The 15328-nt window shown below is 48.9% G+C and overlaps 2 protein-coding genes across 3 annotated transcripts in view; one reads left to right on the top strand and one right to left on the bottom strand.

Annotated features, from left to right (window-relative positions):
- The window catches only part of SQSTM1 (sequestosome 1), a 217658-nt gene that overhangs the window by 132712 nt on the left and 69618 nt on the right, over window positions 1-15328 (bottom strand). The gene's annotated exons all lie outside the window — the stretch shown is intronic.
- Window positions 1-15328, top strand: part of TBC1D9B (TBC1 domain family member 9B) — a 46072-nt gene that overhangs the window by 10218 nt on the left and 20526 nt on the right. For both annotated transcript variants that reach the window (XM_060636414.3, XM_060636413.3), the window contains exons 4-7: window positions 2167-2395; window positions 3261-3519; window positions 4592-4799; window positions 7716-7928. In XM_060636414.3, coding sequence (XP_060492397.2) covers window positions 2167-2395; window positions 3261-3519; window positions 4592-4799; window positions 7716-7928 — 909 coding nt within the window. The remainder of the gene's footprint in view (window positions 1-2166; window positions 2396-3260; window positions 3520-4591; window positions 4800-7715; window positions 7929-15328) is intronic.

Here is a 15328-nt window from a genome sequence, read left to right as displayed (position 1 = left end):
TTATACTTAGTGGAATATGCATAAAAACTGATGCAATGATAGTTGGGTTGTTTCCTCTTCCAGGGGGACAGTTAACACTGTAAGGAGCATCTACCTAAGCGCATGCTCATGTGTGTCTTCTTTTTGTTCAGTTATTTTGCCTTCAATTAGATTTCTTGGAGGTTCTTACTGAGTCAAAGTTTTGCGGTGCATAGTTGCTTTGAGCAGGCCCTGTGACTTCTTTATGCCAGAACTTTCCAGACCTGGGCAGATGACACCAATAGTTCCTCGGCTCTTCCCCGTGTGCTTTGGGGTTCAGAGTAAGACCTGCATTGCCTTTCTAGCTGCACAAAGAAAGGCAAGGAGGGCAAAGGCAAGTCTCTATTCTCCTAATGAGCAAGCTGGGCAATAATAATAATAATAATAATAATAATAATAATAATAATGACTGGCTCAGTCGGTAGAGCACCCGACTCTTGATCCCTCGGGGATGTGAGTTCAAGCTCTACATTGTGAGTGGAGCTTAACTTAATAATGGAGGCACCTGGGTGGCTCTTGTTGGCTAAGCATCCGGCTCTTGGTTTCATCTCAGATCATGATCTCTCAGCTTCGTGAGTTTGAGCCCTGTATTGGACTCTGTGCTGGCAGTGCAGAGCCTGCTTGGGATTCTCTCTCTCCCTCCCTGTCTCTCTGCCCCTCCCCAACTCATGCTATCTCTGTATCTCTCAAAAGTAAATAAATAAGCTTAAAAATAAGAATATTGATGATGATGAAGCAGCAACATTATTAAATGTTTCATCCATGCCAGACCCAAACAAACTAACCAACAAAACAGAACAAAATTTCTCAATGACTCATGGGTTAAAGAAGAAACGCATATTAAAAAATATTTAGAACTCGGGTGCCTGGGGGGCTCAGCCAATTAAGCATCAGATTCTTCATCTCAGCTCAGGTCTTGATCTCAGAGTGGTGAGTTCAGGCCCCCACACTGGACTTCACACTGGGTGTGGAGCCTACTTAAGAAATTTTTTAAAAAAGAAAATACTTAGAACTGAATGATTGTCAAAATACTACTGCATATCCAAATTTGTGGGCTGCAGCAAAAACAGTACACAGAACATCTGAAGCCTTAAATCTTATGAGAAGAAAAAGAAAAGGTGGAAACTAATGAGCCAGGCATCCAGTTCAGTAAGTTAGCATTTCTGACTCCAGATATCAGGAAATTTGAAGGAAATCACAAAGGGCAGAAGTTAACTGCATAGGAAACAAAGGAACAATGCAGAAAGGCAACACGTCCTGAAAACCAGCTAAGACATAAACCTGTGGCAGAAGGGATCCAGGACCAAAGCTAGAAACCTCAAATAAGCAATGAAAAGAATGAAATATGAGAACCATCTATAAAAAAGCAGAGTTGGTTTTTTTAATTTTTTGTAATGTTTATTTTTGAGAGAGAGACAGAGCACGAGTAGGGGAGCAGCGCGCGTGCACACACACACACACAATCTAAAGCAGGCTCTAGGCTCTGAGCTGTCAGCACAGATCCCAATGCAGTCTTGAACTCACAAATCATGAGGTCATGACCTGAGCCAAAGTTGGACAGACACTCAACCGACTGAGCCATCCAGGTGCCCCTAAAAAAGCAGAGTTTTAAAAAGGAGAGAGAAATGCCCTAAAAAACTTTAAGCCAACCAATTCAGGAGTTTAGGGGTATCTGGGTAGCTCAGTCAGTTGAGCGTCTGACTCTTGGTTTCAGCTGAGGTCATGATCCCAGGGTCATGGGATTGAGCCCCCCCCCCTCCCCATATCGGGCTCTGCACTGACAGCACCAAGCCTGCTTGGGATTCTCCCCCTCCCTGTTCCCGTGCACATGCACACATGCGCACGCTCTCTCTCTCTCTCTCTCTCTCTCTCTCTCTCTCTCAAAAAATAAAAAAAGAAGAAGAAATGTTTATTTTTAAAGTCACTACTTCAAGCCAGCCATGCTAGAAGTATTATTAGCTCAGGGAGTTGAGGGCATCTGCCTGGGGTCTGTCTGTCCAACTGTGTGCCCCAGCCTTGCCCACTGGGCCTCCCATGCTTGTGGCCTTGGGGCCAATGAATGAGAGTCCTGGGTCCCACTGCCTGGGTTCCCTGGGGCCACAGAAACCCCTGGGCAGGCCAAGAGTCAGTTCCCTTGTCCTCCTCCAGGGCATCATTGCAGAAGAGAACAAGAACCTGCAGCCCCAGGGAGACGAGGACCCCGGAAAGTTCAAGGAGGCCGAGCTGAAGATGCGGAAGCAGTTCGGGATGCCGGAGGGGGAGAAGTTGGTCAACTACTACTCTTGCAGCTACTGGAAAGGTCGCGTGCCCCGGCAGGGCTGGCTCTACCTGACCGTCAACCACCTGTGCTTCTACTCGTTCCTGCTGGGGAAGGAAGGTGAGTGCGGCAGGCAGGCCCATCATCCTCAGCTTCTCTCCCCACTGCCCCCCCCCCCCAGAAAACTCACCACCTCTCCGGACCGCTGGGGTTCCTGAGTGCCTTCCTTCCTCTCGGCCCCCAGATACTCTGTCCCCACACACACACCAGAGGATCTCCCCGAAACCCAGTGCACCTCACCGGCTCTCGGTAGGGAGGCCCAGACTCGAGCTAGGTCTGCACCTGGCTCTTGGGGGCTCCCCATCCCACCTCCATCCATCGATGTGGTTCCTCACAGAGTGACTGCACGGGGGCTCCCTTCTCTCCTTTAAGTGGAATATCCAAGGGCACCTGCCATCCCTGAGTGGCTCCGGGTTATGGGGTGCCTTGTTGCTGCAGGACCCTCCCTGCCTCCGGACACAAGGCTGGCGCCCTCTGCTGCTACATCACCCCAGGAAAGAGCTCCCAGGGCTTCAGCCCTCCTGAGCCCAGCAAGGCCTTGTCCCACCAGGCACACATCTGACACACCCTTCCACCTGCCCTTCTTCCCTCTCCACCCTGCCCTTCCCACCTCCTCACCAGGCAGGGGTCAACGTCCCCACTGTCAGCGCACTCCCACTAGGTGGGCTTCTCTGGACCAGAGTCTCAGCTCACTTCCCATGTTCATCTGTGTTACCCTTCAATCATTTGTGGGACACATAGTCACCCCAGATATTCTTGGGGCCGGTCCCTCCATGTGGATCACATGTCCCAGCACAACCAGGCTCAGGCATGGGGGACACACAGTCAGTGATTCCCTGGGGAGCGGTTGTCCCAGTGGGTGCACGTGCTGCCCAACCCTCCGGCCCGTCTGACCCACTGGTGTATCTGTCCTGCGGGCATGCAGTGAGCCTGGTGGTGCAATGGGTAGACGTCACAAGGCTGGAGAAGAATGCCACACTGCTCTTCCCCGAGAGCATCCGTGTGGACACCCGGGACCAGGAGCTCTTCTTTTCCATGTTCCTGAACATTGGTGAGACCTTCAAGCTCATGGAGCAGCTGGCCAACCTGGCCATGCGGCAGCTGCTGGACAGTGAGGGCTTCCTGGAGGACAAGGCACTGCCCCGGCCTTCCCGGCCACACAGGAACATCTCGGCTCTGAAGCGGTGAGTGGCCCTCTGGGGTGGGAGGGACACGCCCCCCTCTCGGGGTGTATTTGGGACAGGAGGACACTATGAGGTCCACAGAGGTGCCATCCAAAAATAGCTACTACTAACCACGAAGAGTTACTTCTCAAAGCCCTGTGAGGTGGAGGGGCTCATATGCTGGCGATTGGTAGACAGTAATGATGGCTGGCCTTCCTCCCCGGAGCACTACCGTTGTGTTCCTCAATTGTAGCTGCAAACCCGCACGACTGGCCGGGAGCTCAGGGGTTCCCGGATTCATACCCGTGTACCAAGACCTCATCCCCGCCTGGCTGTTTCCTGGGTTGCCCCCAGACACCATGGCCTTGGCCCAGACCGTGGGGTACACCTTCAGGACCAGCACGTCCATCCAAGGATGTCACTCTCCATATGTGAGTGATGGGGTTGCTGCTGGAACCTTCCAGAAAGGAAACAAGCAGGGCCAGGACTTGACACTGTCCATCAGGGTGTGCCTGCCAGGCCTTGCTCAGGCTGCTGGCAGCCCCCTCTACCCCGGGGGGCTGAAGAGAAAGATATTTCCAAGGAAAGAGCCACCAAAGGGGCAGGACCAGGGTGCCAGGCGGCCACTTCACATGGCCATCAGATAAGCGAGCATACCCTTGCATTCATCAACAGGGCATCTTGGGGAGTCCTCCTCTGGGTGTTTGAGTGGGGCTGGGTGTTCCCTGGCAGAAGTAGCAGCCTTGGGCAGAGGCATGCAGGGCAGTTGTGGGGAACCCCTGGGCACTGGGGCCCTGTCCATCCTCAGCACTGAGCAAGCAACGTATGAAGCCCTGTCAAGCTGTGGGTGTCCTCCAGAGCCCTTGCGGCCCAAAGGCACACTGTTTGCTGCATACATGTCCTCTGCTGGTCATGCAGATGTCTCCCGTGGTACATGGGCATCTGCTGTGTGTTTTATTGAACTCGAAGGTCTCTGGGGCATGACCCCAAAGAGCCCAATCCCGTGTGGAAACCAAGGCTCTGAGGTCCCCTTGCGGGCATATTGTGTCCTCACTCTTATCTCCTTTCCTCCCACCCCACCTTGGTTTCCCAGAGACCTGGATGCCCGAGCCAAGAATGAGTGCTACCGGGCCACGTTCCGGCTGCCCAGGGACGAGCGCCTGGATGGCCACACAGGCTGTACGCTGTGGACCCCGTTCAACAAACTGCACATCCCTGGCCAGATGTTCATCTCCAGCAACTACATCTGCTTTGCCAGCAAAGAGGAGGACGCATGCCACCTCATCATACCCCTCCGGGAGGTGAGCCCCCAGTGCCATGCCAGCTCCACGACATCTGGTGGCAGGCCTGCAGAGGGTACAGAGCAAGTCAGCAACTTCCCTGAGCCCCTGCACTGGGGCCAGGCCCCTCCAGCTGCCAGGTTCCCTCAGGGATCCCCTTGACTGCTGGGGAGCAGGGTGGGGTTTGGCATGCCAGAAGCACTCACACTGGGACATGAGGTAACTTCAGGAAAGTCCTCTCCAGTCAAATCCCTGTGCCTCTCCAGTCAAATCCCAGTGGTGTCCAGCAGGTGAGTGTCCCCAAGTCCTGCCTTCCTGGCCCTGCAGTTGGACTTGAGCGAAGTCCTGCCTTGGCTGGGCTTGGAGGACTATGGACCCTCACCAGCCCCACCATGTCACTCTTGGAGGCCATCTCACTGTTCCTCTCCCAACACTTGCCTTGGCTGTGACTCTGGCTCCAGCAGGGCTGGAAGTCCACTGTCACCTGTCAGGGATGGGGGCAGCTCTCACCTGTCACAGATAAGGGTCAGCTTTCACCTGTCAGGGACGGGACAGCTCTCACCTGTCGGAAGTGTTTTTTCTCAGGTCTCTTAGGCTTCCGCAGGGACCTTGAAGTCAAGGCCATTTGTTCTGTGCTGCCGTGAAGGGTGTAGAAAGTGAGGGAGAGGGCCCCTGCCCAGATGGAAAGCACTGACCCCACAGTCACAGCAGGTTCCCAGGCCTCCTCTTCCTCATGGCCCAGCAGAACAGGCGGGCTGTTCAACTCTAGGAAGCCCAGTAAGGTTCTTCAGTTATAACCCAAATCACAGTATCTTGATTTTATTAAAAACCCAGAACAGTGACACCTCCCTGCATTTGTACAACGCACTCAAACTGTAGGTGCAGCTATGAGCAGGGGTGGGGGGTTCTATGTGCTGCCTCGTTTCCCCAAGGGAGGTCAGAGGCAAAGGACTCAAAAGAGCCACAGACCCAGAAGCTCAAGGCTCAGGTAGCCCCTAACCCCACGTTCCCTTTTTGCACTGGGCCCGTGAGTCTATCCTGGGCGCTGTGCTGACCTGGCCCTGAGACCTGGGGTGGGTGCAGAGGTCTCCTTAGGCCTCAGCTCTATTTCTCCTGATGATCCTACCTTTTTTTTCTTTTTTAAGTTTTACTTTTTATTTTGAAAGAGAGAAACAGAATCCCAAGCAGGTTCCACCCTGTCAGTGCAGAGCCTGAGGTGGGGCTCAAACTCATGAGCTATGAAATCATGACCTGAGCCGAAACTGAGAATTGGTCTGTTAACTGAGCCACCCAGACACCCCTGATCCTGCCATTTCTGATGGCAGAGAGCTCTGGCTGAGGCGGGGGCAGACTGTCTGGGGCTCTTGGGATGAGACTGGTCCCGCAGCTAGTCTGGACAGACCCGGCCTGGTGCTGATGATCCTCCTTGCACCCACCAGGGCACTTCACAGGGCCTTCCACTCAGAGCATGCTGTGTGCCCACACCCAGTAGGCTCTTGACTCTGCACCCACCCTCCAAACATGCTCTTCCTGTTGCAGCCTTGGGAAGCAACATTCCGTCCGTCCGTCCGTCCGCTCAGCTCAGAAGCAGGAGCCGTCCTTGCTCCTGACCTGGCCTTGTTCCCGCATCCCAACCATAGCATGTCCCTTCCTCTCCACAGCCACCTCCTCGGGAGGGTGCTGCCTGCACTGAACCCCATTAGTCCCCTCCTCCCACAGCATGTCAGTGCCCTGCCCCGGCTCGTCCAGCATCTCCTGTGATTAGAAGAGTCCCCAGCTGCCTGCTGTGACCTGTGGACCTTTAGTGAACCATTCACTCCTTTTTAGGTCTTAGCTTACATGCATGCAGATGTGCTCACACACACAAACACACACTCATATGCATCTGCACACATACTTATCCACATATACACACACCATACACACACCCACATGCATCTGCACATATACCACGCACACGCACACGCTCACATGCATCTTGCACGCATGTAAGTACACGTACACATTACCACCCCTATATGCATTCATGCACATACCTACACATACATACATACATACACACCATAACACATGTGTGTACTCCTACACGTACATTTGCACACATACATACATATGGGATACATATGGGATGCACATAATACACACTCACACATCCCTCTCGTCCTCACTCTTGCCCCAGCTTCTCCAGCCTTTCCTTGTTTGTCAAGCTGGTCCCATCCCTTCCTCAGGGTGTTCGCTGGGAATTCTGCCCTGATGTCTGCCTCAGTTCCTCCCCTGGCTCTACCAGTTCTCAACCTCAGTTGCTACCTCCCTGTACCTCCCTGGAGGTGCCTTCGGCACGAAGCAGCCTGATGGAGTCCTAGCTCACCCTTTGGTCCCTACTCACCTGTGAGAACTATGCTTCACCTACATGTCCATAGTCCAGCCCCTGGGCTGCAGGCTCTGCAGAGGCATCCCTTCAAAGTCCTTTTTGCACCCTCCACACCTGTGATGCTCTGTCCACACGCCTCAAGGTCAGAGCTGGACCCAGGACACACTGTCAGCAAGTGCAAGCAGGGCCACTCACTGTGCTTTAGAGTAAGAGAGTAACCGGACATCTTTGGGAAATCAAATGGACTAGCAGCTGGGCTGAGCACCTTTCATTCTGCATCATCATTCTCATGACAGCCCTGCAAGGCTGATATGCTCGCGCCTGCATCAACTGGGGGAAACGAGGCTTAGATGTGCACGTAACTTGCTCAGAGTCACATGTTAGCAAGCAGCAGAGTCCACATATGAATGCAGTGGGGCCCAGAGAGTTCCCCTGACCCCTCACAGCACCCTGGCCAGGAGAGAACTATGTGAGGCTACTGTGTCTCAGACATACAAAACTGTTCAGCTTTCTGTCCCAAGACACAGATGCCTAATAGGTTGGGGTTTTTTTTTTTGCCTTCTCAGGTGACTATTGTTGAAAAAGCTGACAGCTCCAGTGTCCTGCCCAGTCCTCTGTCCATTAGCACCAAGAGCAAAATGACCTTCTTGTTTGCCAACCTGAAAGATCGTGATTTTTTAGTTCAGAGGATCTCTGACTTCCTCCAGAAGATGCCATCCAAGCAACCGGGTGGCAGTGGAGTGGGAAGAAAAGCCAGCACCATGGAGCCGGCCCCAGAGGTAAGAGGGCCCCTTGGGAGCCGTGAGGTGGGGATCGGGGCCAGGGCCAGGGCCTCCATGCTGGAGTCTGATCTTATGGTGCCTGTTGTGGCCTCAGGTGGGGAGGGCACCCTCTGGGTGCAGGATGGAGAACCTAATCTAGCACCCATCCCGGTATCCCAGCCACACACTGCCTGACCTCACAGGCCTCTCTGCACCCCACCACACCCCCCAGTCCTCTGAGCCTCACCTGTCTGTGCCAAGTCCCATTCCACATAAGAGACCTTCTCTGGCTTGACCAGCCAACCTCATCTCCATCCGTGAGGAACTTTTGCTACACTATCAAGGCCTATCCAGCATGGGTTTATTTACTGGTATTTCTTCTGTCAATCTTTCAGGGATTTTTACAGGGAGAGACCTCCTTTTCATCTATTTTTATTTTTTTAAGTTTATTTATTTTGAGAGAGATTGCGAGTGGGGGAGAGGCAGAGAGTGGGGGAAAGAGAGAATCCCAAGCAGGTGCCATGCTGTCAGCACAGAGCATGATGTGGGGCTCAAACTCACAAACCATGAGATCATGACCTGAGCCAAAATCAAAAGTCAGGTGCTTAACTGACTGAGCCACCCAGGTGCCCAAGGCCTCCTTTTTAAAGACTTACCTTCAATATCATTATTACACCAACAAAATTCACAATAATTCCTTAATATCAAAGACAGTTGAGGGGCGCCTGGGTTGCTCAGTTGGTTGAGTGTCCCAACTTCGGCTCAGGTCATCATCTCATGGTCCGTGGGGTCAGGCCCCATATCAGGCTCACTGCTGTCGGTGCAGAGCCTGCTTCGGATCCTCTGTCCCCATCTCTCTCTCTCTGGCACTCTCTTGAAAATAAATAAACATTAAAAAAGAAACAAAGACAGTTGAACCTTGAACAATGCAAAGGTTAGGGGCATCGACCCCTCACACAGTCAGAAATCCACATATAACCTTTGACTCCTCAAAAACTTAACTACTAACAGCCTATTGTTGACTGGATGCCTTACAAATAACATAAACAGTTGATTAACATATGCTTTGTATGTTATCTATATATGTATTATATACTGCATTTTTACAATAACGTAAGAGAGAAGAAAGTGTCATTAAGATCATAAGGAGGGGCGCCTGGCTGGCCCAGTTGTTGGAGCATGCAATTTGATCTCGGGGTTGTGAGTTTGAGCCCCACGTTAGGTATAGAGATTATTTAAAAGTAAAACCTTTAAAAAAAAAAAAAAAGAGGAAGACGAGGAGGATCATAAGGAAAGGAGAATACATTTACAATACTGTATTTATCCAAAAGATCCGTGTGTGAGTGAGGCCGTGCAGTTGGAACTCGTGTTGCTCAGTGGTCAACTGCATTTGTATTCACGTTTCCCCAAACTTTTTACTATTCGATCGTTTGCATTGAAGTACAGATAAGTCACATGCGATCAATTGATACGTCTCTTAAATTCCTTTTTATCTGTAGACTTCTGCTCTATCTCTCATTTTTCTTGCAGTGTTTTGTTGAAGGAATTGGGTCATTTGTGCTTTTCCTGATGTGTCCCTTTGTCCCCTATTTTCTGTCAGTTGGTAGTTGGATAGTGAGATCCAGATCAGATTCACGTTCAGTTGTTTGTGTGTTTAGGGGGCAGATCTACTTGTACGTGGGATGATTGAGGAGCTACATACTTCCACCAAGAGCTATATTAATACCTGGTCATTGTGTTATGTGCCATTGTCAGTCACTGTCGAGCCCTGTATAGATCTGGTAACTCATCAGGGATTGTAAGATGGCGGCACTCTACTACTGCCATTCCTTTTGTTTATTAGCTGGAATACTTCCATATTGAGAGGAGCCCCCTCATCAACTACCTAGTTACCTGAGGCACAGTTCGCATAGGAAAGGCAGAGTAAACCTTGTAGCCTTCCTTTTTTTTGTTCACCAGTTGTTCAAATGATGAGTCGGTTCCCTAGCATCCTCCAGATGTGATCATGCCATTTGTTATGTCTATTTTGTAGTGTAATTATGAACTTACAGATTTGGGCGCCTTGATATGTTTCGATCCATGACAGTTATTATCCTCAGTCCATCTGTGACCGGAGAGAGCCCCCTGAGGTTCTCATTTGTGCCCTTTTGACACAACCCTGGTCATTTTTGCCTGCTTCCTGGTATGACAAGATGTGTGTGCTGTGGGTCAATCTGAGTTTGTAAAAACACTTCAAGACTAGAAGAGTCCATATAAAAATCCACATATTTGGCTTCTCTGGAAAAATCTGCGGCCCTGGTATGACAGCGCTCACATTCCCACCAGGTGGCATTGGAGCCAAGAGGTAGCACATGGCCTTCAGCTCCCTAGAGCCCCCACCTGGTCTGGCCCACAGAGACCTTTAAATTTTCCACCCCTGTAATCAATGCTCAATAAGTTATTAAGCAGGTAAGGAATGGATGGGAAGGGGCCAGACAGAACCTGTTCATTAGAAACATTCAGAAAGGTTTCTTAGAGGAAGTTGGGCTTGATCTGGGATTTCAAGGGAAGAGTAAGTTTAGGTTGAGTGGAAAGGGACATGAGCAAGCATGTTGAGCTGCCTTAATGAGGCCCAGCACCACAAAGGACAGGGCTGCCGGGCCAGAGTAAGCACAGGCCCCTGGCCCCTTCTAAATGGTCATCATTCACCCAACATATTTTTATTGCATTTCCATCAGGTGCCAGGTGCTATTCTATGCACTGGGAATAGAACAGTGAACAGATTAGACAGAGTTTATATTCTAGTGAGAGAAACAGACAATAAGCAAACAAAGGAGGGGCTCCAGTCACATGGCATTTAAGCAGAAGCTTGAAAGAAGGGAACAAGCCATGAAGTATCTGGGGAAAGAGTGTTGGAGGCAGAGGACATAGCATGTGCAAAGACCCAGAAATGGGATTGAGCTTGGCACAGGCTACAGAGACAAGCGAAGACCAGTGTGGAAAGTGAGGTTAGAGAGGAGGCAGGAAGCCAGAGCATGGAAACCTGTAGACCTTGTAAGCACGTTAGCATTGACTCAGTAATACAGGAAGCTGTCAGCACGTTCTGACCAGAGGAGCGACACAATCTGTGCATGCTTTCACAGAACTGTGGCGCCTTGTGTTGGGAACAGGTTAGAGGTGCAGCTCCTCAGTACAGAAACCACATGTGGCTCTTGAGCCCTTAAAATGTGGCTAGTCCAAATCCAAACGTGCCATGAGCATAAACTAGACACCAGAGGTTGAAGATTTGCAATGAAAAGAGATCTCAGTAACGTTTTCTATGAATTCTGTGTTGGAATAATCATATATTGGCTATATTGGATCAAATAAAATATGTTGCTAACACTTATCTCACCAATTTCTCTCACGCTTTTTAATATGGCTCCTAGACTGTGTTAAATTACCCACACTGCTCTCATTCTGTGTCTCCTGGACAGTGCTGGACTAGAGAGTGGCGAAAACAGAAGCGGAGTTGGAAGGCTGTTACAGTAGTCAGGACGTGGGACAATAGAGCCATGGTCGAGGGAGGTAGCAGTGGAGCTGGTAAGAGGTGGTCAAATTCAGGGTGTACTTTTTTGTTTTTCAATTGTGGTAAAAGACACATCACCTAAAAATCACCATGTTAACCATTTTTAAAAAAAAATTTTTTAATGTTTATTTTGAGAGAGAGAGCACAAGCCGGGGAGGGGCAGAGAGAGAGGGAGACACAGAATCCAAAGCAAACTCCAGACTCCAAGCTGTCCACACAGAGCCTGACATGGGGCTTGAACTTGTGAACTGTGAGATCATGACCTGAGCCAAAGTTGGCCACTTAACCGACTGAGCCACCCTGGCACCCCTTACCCATTTTTTTAAGTTTATTTATTTATTTTGAGAGAGAAAAAGATAGTGTGAGTGGGGGAGGGGCAGAGAGAGGGGGAGACAAAGAATCCCAATCAGGCTCCAAGCTGTCACTGCAGAACCTGACTTGGGGCTTGAACTCATGAACTGTGAGATCATGACCTGAGCTGAAGTTGGACGTTTAACTGATTGAGACACCCAGGCACCCCACCACCCCACCATCTTAACCATTTTTAAGTGTACAGTTCAGTGGTGTGAAGTACATTCACATCTTGTGTAACCATCACTACCACCCCCATCTGTCCATCAACTCTTTCCATCTTGCAGAACTGAAACACTCACTCCCTATCCCCCTTCCCTGCCACCTCTGGGAACCACCACTCCCCTTTCTGTTCCTATGAACTTGACTGCCCAAGGTGCGTCTTATAAGAGTTCCTTTTGTGACTGGCTGATCTTATTAATGTAATGTCCTCAAGGTTCATCCTCATGGTAGCACATGTCAGAATTTCCTTCCTCTTTAAGGCTGAATAATATCCCATTGTATGTTTATACCATGGTTGCTTAGCTATTCATCTTTTGATGGACACTTGGTTTCCTTCCACCCTTTGGCTATTGTGTAATGCTGCTGTGAGTGGGTGTGCAAATATTTCTTCAAGACCCTGCTTTCAGTTCATACGGATATACCCAGAAGTTGAATTGCTGGGAAGAAGTCAATGGGTAATTCAGTGTTTAATGTTTTGAGGACTTGCCATACCTTTTCCACAATGACTCTACCATTTTACATTCCCACCAGCAATGCCCAAGGGCTCCAGTTTCTCCCCATCCATGCCAATGCTTGTTATTTTCTGAGTTTTCTAATGGATGTGAAGTGGTATCTCATTGAGCTTTGGGTTTGCGTTTCCCCAGTGATTAGTGATACCGAGCATCTTTTCATGTCTTACTGGCCATTTGTTTAGCCTCTATGAAAAATGTCTATTCAAGCCCTTCTTCACCTTTTTTAAAATTGGGTTGTTTGTGGTCAAGTTAGAGAAGTTATCTATATATTCTGCATATTGACCCATCAGATACATAATTTGCAAACATTTTCTCTCATTCCATGGGTTGTTTTCTCATTTTGATTATTATGCCTTTTGATACACAGAAGTTCTAAATTTTTATGTGGTGCAATTTATCTATCTTTCATTTATTTCTTGCACTTTTGATGTCATATCCAAAAAATAATTGCCAATCCAATGTCATGAAGCTTTTTCTCTGTGTTTTGTTCTAAGAGTTTTTTGGCTTAGCTCTTACATTTAGGTCTGTGCTCCAGTTTTTAGTGAATTTTCATGTATGGTGTGAGGTAAGGGTCCAGCTTCATCATTTTGCATGTGAATATCCAGTTCTCAGCACCATTTGCAATAAAAACTTAACCTGTTCCCCTTAAACAGTCTTGGCACCCTTGTCACACATCATTTGACCATATATTCGAGGGTTCAGTTCTGGGCTTTCAGTTCTGTTCCATTAATCTGTATGTCTTTATGCCAGTACCACATTGTTTTAACTATTGCTTTATAGTAATTTTTTTAATGTTTATTTATTTTGAAAGAGAGGATGCAGAAGCAGAGCAAGCGGGAAAGAGAGGATCCCAAGCAGGCTCTGCACTGTCAACACAGAGCCTGACCCGAGGCTCCATCCCACAACTGTGAGATCATGACCTGAGCCGATATCAAGAGTCAGATGCTTAACCAACTGAGCTACCCAGGTGCCCCTGCTTTATAATAAATTTTTCAATCAGGAAGTATGAAACCTCCAACTTCATTTTCTTTGGCTATTGTTACGGCTTTTTGTGGTCCTGCCCTTGATATTCCATATGAATTTTAATAGATTTTTTTTCTGCATAAAAGTCATTGGGGGAGGGGGGCACCTGGGTGGCTCAGTCGGTTAAGCGGCCGACTTCGGCTCAGGTCATGATCTTGCGGTTTGTGGGTTTGAGCCCCACGTTGGGCTCTGTGCTGACAGCTCAGAGCCTGGAGCCTGCTTCAGAGTCTGTGTCTCTGTCGCTCTCTGCCCCTTCCCTGCTTGCGCTCTGTCTCTCTCTGTCTCTCAAAAAATGAATAAAAACCTTAAAAAAAATAAAAATTAAAAAAAAAGTCATTGGGGTTTTGATGGGGACTGCACTGAATCTGTAGATCACTTTGGGGAGTATTGACATCTTAATCTTATTTCCCCTAATCCACGACCACAAAATGTCTTTGTTTATTTTATGCCTTCTTTAATTTCTTTCAGCAAGATTTTTTGGTTTTCAGCCAACAAGTCTTTGACCTCCTTGACTAGGTTTATCCCTAAGCACTTTTATTCTTTTCCATGTTGTCAGAAATGGAATTGTTTTGTTGATTTCCTTTTTGGATTGTGCAGTGTTTGTATATCACATACGTTTTGGAAGTAGATCTGAGGTTAAACTTTTGGGTTTGATACTGGGTATGGGAGAAAGAGGGGGGGTTACAAAGAAATGATGCTGTAGCGTTGACTGTGCAGCTTAGAGAATAAAGCCACCATTTAAGGACCTGGGGAAGATGCAGGAAGAGCAAAATTGGAAGAATTCAGTTTAGGGTGTATGAAGTGTGACGTCAAGCATAATGAACACTAAGAACGGACTACTGAAGAGAACAAACAGAGGTCATAGTGGCCTTGACGAGAGTTGCTCAGTGGAAAGACAGGAAGAAAAGCCTGACTGGAGTGGCCTTTAACTGGCACAAGGTGGCGGGAGCAGGGTCACTTCTAAATCTTACCAAGTTTCCTCAGGAAAAGGCCCAGACCAACTTTAAGAGTGGAAGTTTTGTTTTCAACAAAAGCAGGTGGAAGGGTTAGCTACAAGTAGATGGGGTCAAACCACCAACAGTAGCATTATTCTAACTGGATATAGAGTCAACAGCTGTGCTGAGGCAGTAAAGGATCTGAAACACCAATGACAACTCCCAACAAGAAAGAGCCCTCCCTCAGACCTGGGACAGAGCAGGGCAGGAACCCAGGGGGTAAAACAGAGAGAAGCCTCTGACAGTAGCGGAGATGGATCAGGAAGTCCTAAAGGGAGAGGGCTCCACAGAGAGGTACAGCAGAATATGGACCCCACTAATGGCTCAGTGCAGAAAGCTACCCGGACCCACATCTCCTGACATGTATGACATCCTCCTGAAAGTGCAGAAGAATCTATATCATTTAAACACAAGCAACAGAAGATTGTGATTGCACTCTATACAAAGGTATAATTGGGGGGGAAATGAACCAAATAACCTTCCACAGACAATGAAAGCACATCAGAACAGTATCCCTCCAAGGCAGATGAAAACTGTACCCTAATATTTCAAAATGATCTAAAAAGAATTAGAGGGGCGCCTGGGTGGCTCAGTCGGTTAGGCGTCCGACTTCGGCTCAGGTCATGATCTCACGGTCCGTGAGTTCGAGCCCCGCCTCGGGCTCTGTGCTGACAGCTCAGAGCCTGGAGCCCGTTTCAGATTCTGTGTCTCCCTCTCTCTCTGCCCCTCCCCTATTCATGCTCTGTCTCTCTCTGTCTCAAAAATAAA

This window comes from Panthera onca, chromosome A1 (assembly GCF_046562875.1).
Source record: "Panthera onca isolate mPanOnc1 chromosome A1, mPanOnc1 haplotype 2, whole genome shotgun sequence".
Taxonomy (NCBI): domain Eukaryota; kingdom Metazoa; phylum Chordata; class Mammalia; order Carnivora; family Felidae; genus Panthera; species Panthera onca.
The sequence above is the reverse complement of the archived record's forward strand: the minus strand, read 5'-3'. Positions and strand labels throughout refer to the sequence as shown.